General features: G+C 32.0%; 1 protein-coding gene and 1 pseudogene across 1 annotated transcript; one reads left to right on the plus strand and one right to left on the minus strand.

Annotated features, from left to right (window-relative positions):
* The first annotated feature begins 7,959 nt into the window (after positions 1 to 7,959).
* On the plus strand, positions 7,960 to 9,364 carry LOC125210117 (thiol protease SEN102 pseudogene; annotated as a pseudogene).
* A 2,504-nt stretch (positions 9,365 to 11,868) lies between these two features.
* LOC125200238 (vignain-like) lies at positions 11,869 to 13,318 on the minus strand. Its single transcript, XM_089066957.1, has 2 exons — positions 12,975 to 13,318; positions 11,869 to 12,480 (listed from the first exon to the last, which is right to left on the minus strand). The coding sequence occupies exons 1-2, from the start codon at positions 13,312 to 13,314 to the stop codon at positions 11,891 to 11,893; spliced, it is 930 nt and encodes a 309-aa protein (XP_088923083.1). The 5' UTR covers positions 13,315 to 13,318; the 3' UTR covers positions 11,869 to 11,890.
* Positions 13,319 to 17,493: the final 4,175 nt, after the last annotated feature.

The following is a 17,493-nucleotide window of genomic DNA, read 5'->3' on the forward strand; positions in this document are numbered from 1 at the left end:
TGTACGACAACTTCCCATGATTTTAGAAAAGATAATTATGGAAAAGATTAAATCAAATACTACTAATTACACTAATTAGGGCTGAGTCAAGTCAACTATTTCCCTATTAGTATTCACAAATGTACTTAAGAGCATCCGCAGCGGTGCTCAACCCGCTGCTCGTCCGTCCGTGCCGCTGAGCACCAAGCCGTCCGTCCGCCGATGGAGCTTGTCCGTCCGTGCCAGCGGCACGGCGCTGCTCTTAGCTAAGAGCACGTCCGTGCCGCTGAGCACAATTACGTGGCAGCTTCTGATTGGCCAACGGCATAGCCGTTGGCAATTTCGGTTTTTTATTATTATTATTTTTAAATTTCGAAATTTATTTTAAAAAATGTTTTTAAATAAAAAAAAATATTTTCTCACTTCCCAAAAAAATATATCCGTTTTCTACCCACTTTTAATTTATTTTTCAATTTTTTTTCCCCAAAATTCACATTTTCATCTATAAATACCCCTACTCCAACACAAAAAAAATCACATTCTCATCTATTATCTATACTATCATCATCTACATTCTCTCATCTTTTTTCCTCATACTCTATCATCTAAATTCCCACCACACTACACAATGTCCGACTCCGGCGATCACCCCTCCGGCAATCGCGGTTGGAACCACGATTGGTTCGACTCCGAGGCCGGATATAGTCCGGAAACCCAATTTACGACCCCTCCTCAAACCCAAGGTTCGCAAGCTCCGGGTGGCTACCGTCCTTATCCGGTGCACGACCTAAACGCCCCCGGGTTCGGGTGGGCACCCGAACCCGGATCGGGAGGGAGCAACAGCTCTACTCCTACTCCTACTTCTGGTCCTACTCCTCCTGTTCGTGGCACCCGCACCCCGTACACTCCGGGTGAGATGATGGCGATGTTCAAAGCCTACTTGGCAGTCTCCGAAGATCCAGACGTCGGCACGAACCAAACCGGGAAAACTTATTGGTGGCGCATCACTCGCCTCTACAATGAAACCCGGCCGGAGGGAACCATATATCGCAATGATAGTATGGTTCGCAATTGCATGTTCAGATGCAACGAGGCAATCGGGAAGTTCCAGGGGATTTACCTCCAGGAAGAGCGGTCGGCGGGAAGCGGCACGAACGAGCTCGGCATCATCAGTGCCGCCTTGGCGACCTACCAACGGGAGGAGTTCAAACCGTTCAAGTACCTTGATTGTTGGCAGGAGGGGCGCCTACATCCGAAGTATAGGGGCGGCATAGTAGCATCCTCCTCCAGCTCCTCCAGCAAACGGTCGGAAGGAAGAAGTCGACGACCACCCGCCGCCGCGCCCCGACTCCATCCGCCGCCGCCCCCGCTCCCTTTGTGCTTCCTCCACCCCCGAACAACTCGTTGTGGGCCATCTTGAGTCAACTCCATATGACCGATACGTCTCACATTACTCCGGAACAACTTGCAACACATGAGCAATTGATCTAGGGTCTCAAGAGGCAATTGGGGTTAGAGGAATAGTCTTCCACGTTTGTAATTTTTAATTTGTAGGATTTTAATTATGTATTTTTTATTTTAATTATGTATTTTTATTTTTAGTATTTTAATTATGTAATTTGTATTTTTTAGGATTTTAATTATGTAATTTTTATTTTATAATGTATTTTTATAATGTAGAAATGTTTTTAATAATTGGAGTATTTAAATTGAATAATAGAATGGTGGGACCCTTGAGCTTGTCCTTAGCTAAGAGCACGGATGTGGGTGTTGTGCTCTTAGCTAAGGACAAGGAATAAAAGTGGGTCCGGACCCACCTCCATGCTCTTAGCTAAGAGCACGGATGGGGATGCCTCTAACAATTACAAATTAATGAGTCTATCTCCGATGATAATACAAGATATACTCCTCCACAATTTAAATTTATGCTAAGTCAAAGATTCAAAGGGCATTTCGTGGTTTCAAACTCATTATATTTCTAGACATTTAGTAATGTAAATATTATTTACATTACATGATATGGAAACTTCCTTTGGTATTGCTTGTCGAAGATGGGGCCCATTATTGGATGTGAATATATCATTAATGTTAATATGTTTGGATCGAAAAAATATAATTTTTTCAACAGTTTGAAAATATAATTTTTACAAAAAAAAGGGCAAGAAAAGAAAGGGCAAAGAAATAATGGAGTGGGGCCGGTTCTGGAATCGGAGGAAGCGGGGCGGGCCGTGGTGGCGGTGGCGGCGGAGGAGGAGATGGAGATGGCGGCGGTGGGGAAAGGGTAAGGCAGACCCCGCACTGGGGGTCTACCCTTGCCGAGTCGGAAGAGAGGAGGAGGAGAAAAGGTAGAAGGAGCATGGCTAATTGTGTTGTGTGTTTTTGTTGTGAGTGAATTCGAGTTTAAATAGAGTGTGTGTGTGTCTCCAACGGTATAGTATTAAGTCTGATTAGTATGAAGTTAGTGTGTGTGTGTGTCCAACGGTATAGTATTAAGTCTGATTAGATTAATACACTAAAAGAAAATGACTCTACTACTATGGAACATACTACAGTGACAAAATGATTCCACTACTATGTAACTGAGGGAACAAAAAATAGTACTATCTCCATCTGTCATTACTTGTTACTACTAGTTAACATTTTCATCTATTCGCCTACCACATGGTAGCATTTCAACCATCAAAAGTGAACAAACGGAATAACTAGAAATTCGTACGGTGTTAACAATTAGAAATTTGCACAGTATTAGAATAACTAGAAATTTGCACTGTGTTGCAATAACTAGAAATTCACACTAAAGTAAACAAATAGCATAAATTTGTACCCGACTCGATACCCGTTGGATATTGGGTATATAATATCCGATTTTACGGGTAATAGAAATTTTGAAATATCAAGTATTGGGTAATGAGTTTGACGTAATTATGTGGTTTATTAATTTGGTGAATTATGATTTAATACTATGTACTCTCTCCGTTCCACATAATTCGTCCCACTTTGATCGAACACGAGTTTTAAGAAATGTAATGAAAAGTGAGTTGAAAAAATTAGTGAAATGTGAGTCCTACTTTTATATATTAGTTTTATAATAAAATGTTAGTAGGAATGAGTTTGTGGAATATTGAGTCTACTATCAAATATGGTAAAAGTGAAATGAGACAAATTATGTGAAACGGACTGAAATAGAAAAATGGGACAAATTATGTGGGACGGAGGGAATATTTAGAAACATATGGAATAAATCTTAGATCATAAAGAACGTTATTTTTGATCTTACAATCACAATACAAATAAGAATATAAACAAAAATTACACAAATTTTCTAGTGCGAAAAGGAAAAACATAAATAAATTGATTACAATGCAATAAATTAATTAGCTATGCGAATTAGAAAATTGATTTAAATACTATATATATAACTAAGAGAAAACTAAAAAAAATTGAAAATTGATTTAAATACTATATATATATAACTAAGAGAAAACTAAAAAAAATTTAATTACTAGATATCTGAATTAATGTAACTAAGAGAAAATTTGAATTTGAAATAAACTAAAAACTAAGTACAGAAAACGACGCTTCCAGCGAGATTCGAACACGGATCTTGATTTTGGGAGTGCAACTTGTAAACCAAGTGGGCTACTTATGAAGTACGTCAAAATATGAAATATAATATTCATAACTAGGGGAATGTTATATTGCTAACTCAATGCTTAATTGCTAACTACAACTTAATAATAGCCATTAGATATTTAAATTAAAGGCCTAGATCATTAACCACAAAATGTCAATACGATCAACAAAAAGCGTCAATAAGGTTATATGATTAATTCCAATAAAAATCAATAGGGGTATTAATGTCAAGTTAGTTATAACTAACTTTTAAAAGAAATCCCAAAATGTTAAATTCATATAACATATATCAAATTAAAGATAATTTTATAAGGATTCCAACGATATACTACATGCATATGTTCCGACGTCAAAATTTGAAAAAAAAAATCTAGAATTTTCGTATTTTTCGTACACATGCTAATGTCAATACAGCTAAGATAATATGTCAATATAAAGCATATACAATGTCAATCCTAAATTTGTGTTGACATTATCAAAGCATTGTGTTGATATTTTCGAAACACTATATTGACATTTTCATCCAAAACCCTAATTTGACGTTTTTTTTTTAATTTTTTTCGATTTAATTAATAAAAACGAAAATTACACGTGGCAAATTGTAGACCATACGTTTTTTAAAATCATATGACCTTAAATTAGTCGTAGTTAGCAATTAAATGATGAGTTAGCAATTAATCACTCCCCTTCGTAACTAAATGTCTGAATGATTAATTTTTGACAAACTTTGTTATATATGATTATTGACAAACTTTTGAGATCGAGCGATACAATACTCATATAAATGTTTTCTCATATACTCCTATAAAAAAAAATCTTCATATCCCAAGAACAACCACAATTTCGTGTAGATATTACAAACCGGGAACAACCAAATGATCATATATACTCAGTTAGATTGACAAAATTTAAGGCTAGATGGAACCAACGTTTAACACTAGAAACAAACAAACCCAAATTTTGTAAAAATGATATTCTAATAAATAATTAATATAGAGAAAACGTAAAATAAGAGAGACAATAATATAAAGAAAATTCTTATTTATATTATTTTCTCTATTACTTTCCTCTCTTTCTACTTTAACTATCTAGTAGTATCATTTTTCCAAAATGAGTGCTTAATGGAACGTCTCTTCTATAGAGGGACGAAGGGAGTACTACTCAATAAGCACCATGGTTCTTCTATGCTATTACGTGAATTATTTTATTTATAAGAGTCCTGGTTTGTTATTTTAGTCCGTACGTGAATAGGAGTCTCGGAGAACTTTTACTATAAATGGTAACTAGATATCATAATCTACTAACTCATTCAACTCACATGCTATTATGAATTACTAACATATATTTATAAAAATGAGTCACAAATTCCTTTATTTTTCTTCCACCCACTTTTTCTTTATATATACTCCCTCCGTTTCTTAATAATAGGGACATTTGAAACGGCACGAGTTTTAATGCAAAATTTGGAAGTAAGAGAGAGAGAAAAAAAAATTTGGTAAAGTAGGAGAGAGAGAGAGAAAAAAGAGTAATGAAATTAATGTTAGTGGATTATGAGGCCTACTTTATTAGAGAAGTGTATAAGGGTGTAAAGATTTCCAAAAATGGAAAGTTTGAAAATTGCTATTTTTAAGAAATGGACTAAAAAAGAAAGAGTTGCTATTTTTAAGAAACGGATGGAGTATTTATGAAAATCCATACCGAACTCGATCTGGACTCCTGATACCAAATGGAGAGGGTATGCATTTCAGTCACTGGTTAGATGGGCCGGCCCATTTTCTTAAAGGGCTATTCCTATAATAGATAATAGTCAAACAAATTATAATTTGGTGTTAGCTTTTTTCTATTCTTAATTCGATTATAATTGTGAAATTCATCCTCTTCTTCTCTTCTTATTTCTTATCTAGATCTCTCTTGATTTTCTTTTCTTGTCTTCATTCAATCACTACTCATTAGTTAGTTGAGCCGGCCCAATATTTGATTATACAAATGGATCAAATCCTGCGGGTTTATAGAATTCTCTCCACTTGATCAAATTCCGTGGGCAATATTAATAATTGTGACAAAGTAAACTTTATAGTATTATGTAGAACGAAAATCATATATTCATATTTACCAAAAAATAAAATATAATAGTATTACAGAAAAGAGCAAAATGCATAATTAATACACATCGGGTACTTCTTTTATCTAAGCGTGAGCCTAAAATAAAACAACAGCCCACTTTCATTTCTTCTCACACGGAACACCAAAATATCCGCTTCCTTCCCTCTCTCGGTTTGCCTTCTCCCTTGCTCTCGGTCCTCTATAGAAATATATATTAACCAGAACTTTAATATATTATCATAGCAATATAGTACTATCAACTAAAAAAACTTATATAAATTCTTTTTAAACCAAATTAGCCCCCGACGGTTTAGCCCGAAACCCGGAAGGTTAGGGTTAGGATTAGTGTTGAAAGTTTATAACCAGAATTTCGAACAACCCATCAACCTGAACGGGTTGACCAATTTACATCCCTAGTGATACATAGGATGTCGGATAATACACGAAATGTTGATACACAATGTTGGATCACGAAAGACTTTTAAATGTGTAATAATACATGTTTTCTTCTTATAACGATACATTGATTATGCACTTTTATAAATATTTAAATTGATGCCCTTAAATCATAAAAATTTAAATTAAGATCAAAACTCACCTATTATATAGTTATCCTATTATATAGTTATAGATATCACGTTTATAGTATTTTCTTGCTCTAGTAGGAGTATATAATATGTTTCTAGTTTTTATTTTAACAATCACAAACTATTTATATTAGTACATGTTAAATCATAAAATGGGTGAAAGTTTAATAATAAATGGTTTGCGCATACTCGATCTTCATAAATCGACAGTATATGTTAAAAATGAATTAAAGATATTAATGAAATTGAATACGACGTTACTTTGATTTAAATGTGATGCACGATCTCATATTAATTCATAAAGCAATTAGCATCCTATATAAATTTCACATAAAAACGGACTATACATTTAATTTAAATTAATCTACATTTAATTTTAAGCAAGACTAAGAGGAACATTGCAGAGGATTGTTCTGCTGAGCGCCCCTAAATGGGCGCTTGGTGAGCGACAAATGATGTGGCGATCATCATCATCAATTTCCTCTCTCCTTCTTTAATTTCCTCTCTCCTCTCTCCCCTCCCCTCCTTTCCTTTCCTTTCCTTTCCTTCATCGTTTCTGCTCATTCTCTATCCCCCTCTCTCACTACCATTAAGCAAAATCAAGATTCTTCTTTAAATCTATTTTTCGATTTTCATGTATACTCAATTATAGCAATCTCTATTTTTTTATTCAACCGACTTCTAAATCATCTCATTCCTATCTATAACTTTTAAAGAGTAAAATTTCTGAACCATGGCTTCATTCTCTCTCGTCTGTAATTTTCTTTCTCACCAAATTCTCCAACTTTATCAAGGAGCTTTTCACCATAGATGATAGAATCAATACTTCTAACTTTTTAATGTATACAAATCGTTCCTACAATTCCCATGGATTTATTTTTGCATCTGTCAAAGAATTTATGCACTTATATTTTTATGGGTTTCTTCCAATTTTTCCTCAGATTTTGTGAAATCAAGTATACAAGCTTTTACATAAGTTTTCATTTAATAGATCACTGTAGAAAAAAGTTCATGCTCTGCATTTAAACTCGATTGATATAGTATTTTCTTTCACTAAAACACAAAAATTAGATTTTGCAGTTACATCCACTACAATATATAGTAATTCCTTGTCAGTATAAGCTAAAGACTGAGAAATTGTGTTCAAGATCCAAAGAAAAGGTTGCAGATAGAAAGTAAGTTACAAGAAGGAATAGGGGAATAGGGAAGCGACGGCGAGATTTTACCGAGCCGATAAAGCATATTAAATGAAGGAATTTTCACACGACTCTAAAATTACACTACAAAATTGATGGCAGATGACAATCAGAAAATGAAGATGGACATAGGAGGAGAAAAGGGGCGAGGAGGAGAGAGAATGAGGAGATGCAGGAGAGAGGAGAGAGGGAATTAAAAATGAAGAGAGAAAATCGATAATGATGTTGCCACGTCACTGGTCGCTCACGATGCGCCTATATTTGTCGCCCAGCATATCAATACTCGAACATTGTATAGCTATATATATATAAAAATCTTTCTCAAAACATCACGCTAGTCGATAGAATCCACTAAAAGAATTACTATAGTGATGTCTTCCTATAAAAACTATTATTATGCGTGTATTTTTGCAATATCATGTTATCATGTAGCATCGTCACGGTCTTATAGCGAGGAAAGCATGTCCATAAAATATGAGAAATGGATAGCTCAACATGGAATCTCCTATGAGAATGAGGAAGTAAAGGAAGCCAGGTTTCAGATTTTTAAAGATAATGTGCGGCATATTGAAAAGCATAATCAAGAAGGGAATCACACGTACAAGCTTGGGATAAACGAATTTGCAGATCTAACAAATGAAGAGTTTTTGGCTAAGTATGCAATAAGTTCCATGTCATCATTTAAGGTAGTATCATCGAATCAATCATCGTTTGAATATAAAAATTTGAAAAATGTAGCACCTAGTCTTGACTGGAGAGATCACAATGCTGTCACTGCGGTTAGGAATCAAGGAAGTTGTGGTTAGCTCTCTAACTCCATTACCTATTGTCTGTAGTAACTGCTATGTATTTTAATCTATTTTAAGATAGTTATGACAACTCTAAAATGCCCTAAACATCACACATACCATATATAAACTGCAAACTTCTCATAATTTTATAATATTTATTTGAAGCACATCCCATATATGCGTGTCATGTTTTCTTGATGAACAAAATCAGCCAATCAGTGTGTCCTCTTTGATCAATAGGTGTAGATAAATTTTTTCTAGTCATCTTGATTTTCTTCCTTTCACTATAATTGATGTCATAACATTTAAGTCTTTTCCATTCTTTTCTTATATATTGTACATTTCCTTAAGATGAATTCACACACATTTAATTATGAGATCATAAGTCTTTTCCATTTTTTTCTTATATATAGTACATTTCCTTAAGATGAATTCTCACACATTTAATTATGAGCTCAGAATACAAACATTGATTTTATGAAGATGGATATGTTACATAATTCCAATGTGCAGGATGTTGTTTTATATTCTCAGCCGTTACTGCTCTTGAAGGCTTAGAAGCCATTCTATCAGGCAACCTAATTGAATTATCAAAGCAACATATTTTAGATTGCAATTACGATCACGAAGCCTGCAAGGGAGGAAGACAAGATCATGCTTTTGAATTCGTCATAAAAAATGGAGGTCTTGCATCTGAAATCGACTATCCTTACACTGGAATTCCAGGAGCATGTGCCAATAACAAACCATCTTCTCTTTCCTCAAAGATAACTAGCTTTGATTGTATCCCTAATAATAATGAGGCAGCATTGTTAGCGGCAGTAGCTACCCAGCCTGTCTCAGTTGATGTTGACACAACCAGTCTGGAATTTTGACAGGGGAGTGTGAAAGTAATGTAAATCATGGGGTTGCAGTAGTTGGTTATGGCGAAAGTGAAAGAGTTAAGTTTTGGTTGGTTAAGAATTCGTGGGGTACAGGGTGGGGAGAGGATGGATATGTGAGACTGCAGAGAAATGTAGATGCTAAAGAAGGCATGTGTGGTATTGCAAAATTTGGTTGTTATCCCATTGTGTAATTCTTCTACATTTAACTGGGTTTAGGGTAGACAAGAAGGTATAGTTATTTTCTATATATGAAGTGTGTCCTTTTAGTATGAAACTTTATTATTTATAATGAAAATTAGTTTTTTAGTATCCATTTTATATGTTTTGATGTATTTATTATTGTCCTTTACGCTCCTTACAAGATGGTAGTATAAACTTAATTTCTTTTCATATGTATCACTCGGTCTCCTAACAATAGAGATTTTGGACGGTAAATGGTTTAATGTATTTATAAAGTATGGAGATAAAAAAAGAAAATTAATTAAAATAATATTTTTATCTAGTATCACTCGTGAAATACTTTCTCTAATTTGAGTCATTTCTTTTTTTTCGCACTTGTTTGGGAAAATGATAATAAGGTAGTTAAAGTGGAGAGGGAGTAAAATAAGAGAGAGAATAATGTAGATGAGAATCTTCTCGTACGTATTCTCTCTCTTACTTACTCTCTCTTCACATTAACTATTTATTATATCAATTAAATAAATACAGTGAATATATGTGTTAACAGTTTTACTTTTTTAATAATCGACAAAGAAGAATAACTAATGCAAAGTTTAACCTTGTGCAGCTAAATGTTTCATAATTAGACACGAGGATGTCGCGTATCAGTTATAATTTAATCTAATTATCGTTGGTTTGTTAATAATATTTCTCAAATCGTTCAACCGTTCGCATAATGTATTGTTCGATAGAGAATCAACTACCTATAAATTAATGATTTGTACCTGCATATGTTGATGTTACTTGTTAGCATGACAGTTTATAACAGGTTGATGTTAATGTGGCTGTGTATTGATAGACGATAGTGATGTCCTCGTATAAAAAACCTATTGCAAATTTGCAACAACCTCCGAAGATGAAAAGTTTCACTAGAAATTCGAAAAATGCAATAGAAAATAATGTAGTGAGTGGGTATATTTATATCCACATCTTGCTATATATTTATAGTAAATAATAAAAAAAAAGAATTAGGCGCTTATTCCAAAAGATTTCACTAACCCTATTTATAATTAATGACCGGCCGGTCTACTATCAACTTTAAAAATACCGAGAAACACTAAAATCCTTTCAACTTTAAAATAACGATTGGCCGATATTCTATCATCATCATCATCATCAACTGTCACATACCACATATGAAACTGTCGGTGAAACGAGAATGTGGTCATATCCTGGATCACTGGATCGACCAACTTGAAAGATGGCATAATATCCCTATCTGCGTACTAATGGGTAAAGGCTCACCTCCTAGTCAGACCCGGATTCATTAACAATCAAGTTTAGAGGGATCATTCCCAGTAGACAATTAGACTGGCAGCTCTATCAAAATCAAATTACGCCAAGACATAACGTCATTCGTCATTTGTAATACATGAGATCTCAAATGTTTAATTTTCTAAACTTGAATTTCTTGCTTTGACCTTAAATTTGTTCGCGGAAAACCCTTTCTTGAAGCCATACTCTCTTCACTTTATTTTATTATCGCGTCCCCATCATTCTTGTATTCATTTTCGGTTCAAATTACAATTCAACTAGCAGCCCAACAAATAAATTCCAGCCCAAACTTTCTTTTTATGTTCTTTTTATAACTCCCAAAACCAAAACAACGCAAACCCATTTCCTTAACTAAAACAGGCGGCCCAAACTTCAAATAAATTATCTTGGCCCAAACGTAAGTATACCTCCAGCCCAATAAGAAATTGCCACACACAAAAGAATCTGCCACTCCCAAAACACATCGCCATAATTTCCATCAGCTAGTTTGCCACCATCTATATATAAGAATTTCAAACAAAATCAACTGTAAACCCAAATATATTTATGGTTAAAGGCTTAATCTCACCGGAAAATGTGTTTTTAGTTGCCTTGGAGATGCTATTAGCCATCGGAAAAAATCACTACTCACGACTCAAGCCTTTACTTATTATTCTCTTCTTCCTCCCTACCTGTCGGCTTACATGATTATAGAAGATCTTGTAGCTTTTTGGCCTTCCAAAATATAATGCGTTGTAGCTGCTATTTATAGTCTAAAATCTAAATTCATTAGGCAACTACGGTTTATAGCCTAAATTAGTTCATGGCAGTTATAACAAATATTTAGATTTATTGGAAATCTTGTCAGAAACCTATTCAAATTTATGCATAAAACTCATAAATACTCAATATTAAGGTCACCTTTTATATAATGATGATAGGTTCTAGTAGCATTTTATTATTAAATGACTATATAAACATAAGAAACATAAGAATCATATTCCACAATTTTTTCAACCATATTAATTCATACTACTTAAATATATTGTCAATCTCAAATGTGACAATTATTAATGGACATGAAGTGAATAACAATAATAAAGATTCAAAACATACTAAGTGGATATGAAAAGAAAATTCATATTGAAATAATAAATTTATTTATATAATAAAAGGACACAACTTAATTGTGGAACATTATTCTAAGTCATTGTCTCCCTTTACACAAATTAAGTGTAATAGAATCAGACATTGGGATAACAACCAAACGTTGCAATACCACACTGTCCCTCCATAGCACCTATATTTCTATGCACTCTTGCATAACCATTCTCTCCCCATACCGGTCCCCATGAATTCTTGATCAACCAATAATCAACTCCATTTTCACTTACTCCATAACCAATTATTGTAACTATATGGATTAGATCAGTTAACTGGCTTCCACATTCTCCTGTCAAAACCCCAGACCGATAAAATTGTAATAGTTGTGGATTAATATTAACCGTGACCGGTTGGTTAGCTACTGCCGCTAACAATGCTGCCTCATTATTATTAGGGATACAACTAAAACCAATGATCTTTGAGGTAAGAGATGATGGTTTGTTATTCGCACATGCTCCTTGAGTTGCAATGTAAGGATAATCGTTATCAGATGCAAGACCCCCATTTTTCCTAACAAATTCATAACCATGATCCATTCTTCCCCGATTGCAACCTTCGTGATCTTCATTGCAGTCAATGATTTGTTGCTCTGATAATTGAGTTAGCCTGCCTGTTCGGATGGCTTCTATGCCTTCAATGGCAGCAACAACTGCGAATGCCCAACAACTTCCTGTACGTGGGAATTATTTGACATAACCATCTACACACACATTCTATATGGAGAATATAAGAAAAAAAATTAAAAAAGACTAAAATTTGGTCACACCAAATAGAGTGAAATGAAGGAAAATTCCTCCCGTAGAAAAAAAATTCATCATAACAGAGAAAATGATCTACACTAAAAAAATATTTGAAACATTAGTAAAAATCAGTGAAATATAATTATTTTACAGTAATCAAAGAGGACACGCTAAGGCTTAAGTATATGATTTTATCCAGCACAAACGCACGATGCACATATATAGCATAGGAAGTAATTCAGATAAAAATCATAAATTATGAAAACTTTGCCAATTGTATTTATTAAAAATAATTTTAGTTCAGTTAATAACTTTGAAATGCATTCTATAGTTCTCATAAATTATGAGTCATAATTATCCTATATACACTTAACATATATTGCTATGTTACTAAGTCAATAGGTCGTAGAGTTAAAGAACTAACCACATCCTCCTTGAGTCTCAACTGGTGTGACGGCATTGTGATTTCTCCAGTCAATACTAGGTGGTACATGTTTCATATCTCTATATTCAAAAGATGATTGATTCGATGATGGTACCTTGAATGATGGAATAGAACTTCTTGCATACTTAGCCAAGAACTCTTTATTCGTTAGATCTGCAAATTCATTTATCCCAAGCTTGTACGTGTGTTTACCTTCTTGATTGTGCCTCTCAATGTGCTCCACGTTATCTTTAAATATCTGATACCTTGTTTTCTTTACTTTCTCATTCTCATACGAGAATCCATGTTGAGCCATCCATTTCTCATGTTTTATAGACATGCTTTCCTCACTATAAGACAATGATGATGCTACATGATAACATGATGTAGCAAAAATTAACAAAACAACAATATAATAATAATTTTTATTGGAGGACATTTCTAGATGAATTGTTTTCCTAGAGGATTTTATTGAGTAGTGTGATGTTTTGAGAAATGTTTGTATGGTGTATTTATTGCTATCCAATGTTCCTCTTAGTCAGTTATAGCTATAAATTAAATACAGATTCGGTTATTATATGAAATTTATGTAAGACACCAATTGTTTTATGCAGCACATTTAAATCTAATAAATGTCACATTCAATTTTATAAGGGAAATGCTATGTGGCCACATTATGGCCAGCCATAAACTGGTTTAATAGATAAAAAAATCGGTTAGTTTATAAGTTTCGGTTCAACTCAAATGATTCTTATTCTTATGCCCCTGTAGTATTTAGCTGGATAAATTGCACTTTAAATTTATATTCCTATTTTTATCCCACCAGCTTGCTCACAAAAGGGGCGCTTCTATTTTTTTCATTTTCAAATTCCCACGCCCTTCCCATTGTATTTCTTCCCTCTGTTTCTTTTTTTCATTTTCAAATTCTCTCTCATCCCTTAGCTTCTATCCCCATCCCACGTATTTCTTCCCTCTCAAATCTCCCTTTACTTTTTCTATTTTCTGTAAAAATAAAATTTCCAAATTTAATATAGGAGCAAATATCAATTGAAATGAGTGTATCAAATTAATCTAATATTTGATTAAGTTATTAAATCTAAAATTTTATTCAGTTAATCTTAACATTCATTGATACAACGGGGTATAAGATAACTTGAATCTATGATAAAACCAAATGTTCATATGAATTTAATGTTTAACTTATTCAGTTACATAACTTAAATCTAATAGCAATGCTAAACATAATTGTTTGATTTAATAAATTATTCAACTAAATATAATATTTAATTAAATAATTCAACTGAATGGAAGATTAAAGTATCTTAAATTGTTAAATTATTCTAATAGTCAATTTAATTGTTCGATTGAATCTAAATTCAATTAATTACTGAATTTTTCTCGTCCAAGAATTGAATCTAATATTCGTATGGGTTTTTAAATTGAGTATATAAAACAAAGTTTAGACAAGCCTAAACCAATTAAAGAATGATTTGATCAATTATATAGTAATATAACACTAATTATGAACTATATTCTTTCATGGGGTTTATTCATAATGAAAATGTAGACAACAAATAGAATATAAAAAATATTATAAGAAAATAAATAGATCAATTAATAAAATATTTTTTCCAAACTATTTAATCAGTCAAAACATTATATTGATATTAGTTGTGGGTTAGATAGCATTTAAGGTGTGATTATCAATTATTCTTATCCAACAATTTAATTTACAAAAACTTATAATGAAATTTAAAGTTTGATTACATTATAATTAAAGGTGGTTCAATTTTAATATCTCAATATAGATAGATTAATTATTGAAATTTTCTTGTCCAAGAATTTAATCTAATATTTGATTGGGTTGTTGAATTGCGTATTCCCTCTGTCCTAAGGAAGATGATCCATTTTCTGGATGATGCAGGATTTAATGCCATTTTATTTTGTGGAGTATGTTATGTGGAGAAAATAAAATAGAGACAAAATTATTTTTATTTTTAGTAATGAGTCATTTTGGGCATAGCAAACCAAAAAGAAAATTTATTATCTTCGGTGGAACGAAAGGATTATAAGATAAAATAAAAGTTTAGACAAGCCTAAAATCAATTAAACATGTGCATAGAGAAGGTAATTTTGCTACAGACTTTCTCTCCCAATATGCATATAGCTTTGATAAAGGAGTTCATGTTCTTGATGGCCCTCCACCGGGTATGAATGTTTGGCTACTTCATGATAGATTAGGTGTTTCTTATTTGCGATAGTTTCTTGAGTTTTCTGGGTTGTGTTACCAAAACAAAAAAAAAAAAAAATTTGAATGTTGTTAATTTTTTATATTAGAAAATAAATAGATCAATTATGAAATTATTCTCGCCGAACATGTTGATAATATAACATTTTTGAATGTGATTAAGTTAATATTTTTACAAAACATATAGATTAACCATTGAATTATTCTTATCCATCTATTTAACTTAGTAAAAGTTTATAATTAGATTAAAATTTGATTAAATTAGTAATTTAAAGGTGGTTCAATTCAAATATCACAAAATAGATAGATTAATTATTGAATTTTTCTCATCTAAGAATTGAATCAATTCACTTGTTCAATTTAATCTAAAATTATTTAAGAAATTTAAATATTCAATTTTATCTAAAATTATTTAAGAAGTTTAAATATTCAATTTAATCTAATATTACTAATAATAAAAACTCTAAACTTTATTCATAATTTTCAATCGAATCAAATAGTATCAATTAGAATACTCAAATTCTTAATCGAGACAAAGTTCATCAATCCAATCTTTCAAGATTGATTTCACATTCAATTGTTAATACCAATTCCTTCTATAGGTAAATTTACAATAAAATAATATTAATTCACATATCAAATATTTGGAGTATCATGCTATAGCAAAAAAAAAAAAAAAAAAAAAAAAAAAAAACCTAATTACAATTAAGAATATTATATTTTATTCTAAGACTACTCACTTCTAAACAAAAAATTTTATTTTTTTAATATTCTAATTTTGAGCTTATCTTTCATTATTTATTCTATGAATACTCATTTCGAATTAAGAACATTATTTTTTGTATTCTATTTATTGTTTACATTTTCATTATGAACTATTCTTTTTCGGGGTTTACGCATATTTTTTTTAATTCATCCATAATTTTTTTGTCAAACTGATTGTACCATAATTAAGGTTTATTAGGACGTGTAATGCCATGTACTGATCTACATGAGAGAATCACATTTCCATGGATTAAATTTCACTAAAGTGGTATACTATAATACGCCTTTATACTTATATTAATTAATGAGCATTCAATTAATTATGGCTGCTTAGATTCAAATTCCAAGAGGCTATTAAATACGTATCTTTAATTCAAAATTTGAAACATATAAATTCCCTCCATCAGCAAGAAACGAGATAATTAAGGGAATTAGAAAAAACAAAAATAAGATCAAGGATATATATGTAATTTTTATTTATCCACTAACTCTAACTAATATTTTATTCAATAACTAACACTTAAATTTACTAATTTATCCTTGTGTGGCTGGCCATAATGTGGCCATTTAGCATCACTCATTTTATAATATCTCCATTTAATTAAAAACATAAATGGCCTATTTATAAAGATCGAGCCTATATTAATTACCTTTCTCAATTACAATTGTTTTAACACACTAGTGCATCTATTGAGTGCATAACTAATGTCAAATCCCAATCTCTGAATGCTAAGATCGGGCATTGTGATTTGTGGAAATTAATCGTCATATATTTTAGCAAAACTAATACTCCTCATCTCCATAAACTACGCGTGACAGTAGAGATTTTAACTAAATTACAAGTAGCACATTTAAATTAAGTTTGTGATTATGAACCATATATGACATATCTTAAATTGATGAAACTTAATTTAATTTAGATATCAAAATACAGAGTTTTCAAATTAAGTACTACTGTGCAAGATTGCCAGTTTTGGCATTCTTGTATCTCATCGAAAATTATTCTTGTACTAATTTACAGAACACTTCTGCTTTTAGCACGTATTGTGGCGACACATTTCAAAACAATATATAGCACCATTATCCTTTTTATTATTACTATTAATATTAATTTTTAAGGTATCTAGCAAAGGGGAGTGATAAATTGCTAACTCATCACTTAATTGCTAACTACAACTAATTTAAGGCCATAGGATTTTAGAAAACGTGTGGTCTACAATTTGTCACGTGTAATTTTCGTTTTTATTAATAAAATCAAAAAAGATTAAAAAAAACGCTAAATTAGGGTTTTAGATGAAAATGCCAATATAGTGTTTCGGAAATATCAACACAATGCCTTGAGAATGTCAACACAATGCCTTGAGAATGTCAACACAATGCTTTAAGAATGTTAACCCATTGCTTATATTGACATTCTACATATATTATATTGACATATTTTATATAGTATGTTGACATTTTTGCTTTACGAAAAAATTGAAAAAATTTCGAATTTTTTTTCAAATT

The sequence above is a fragment of the Salvia hispanica genome, chromosome 3 (assembly GCF_029641045.1).
Source record: "Salvia hispanica isolate PSC_SH4W2 chromosome 3, Shi_PSC_v1, whole genome shotgun sequence".
Taxonomy (NCBI): domain Eukaryota; kingdom Viridiplantae; phylum Streptophyta; class Magnoliopsida; order Lamiales; family Lamiaceae; genus Salvia; species Salvia hispanica.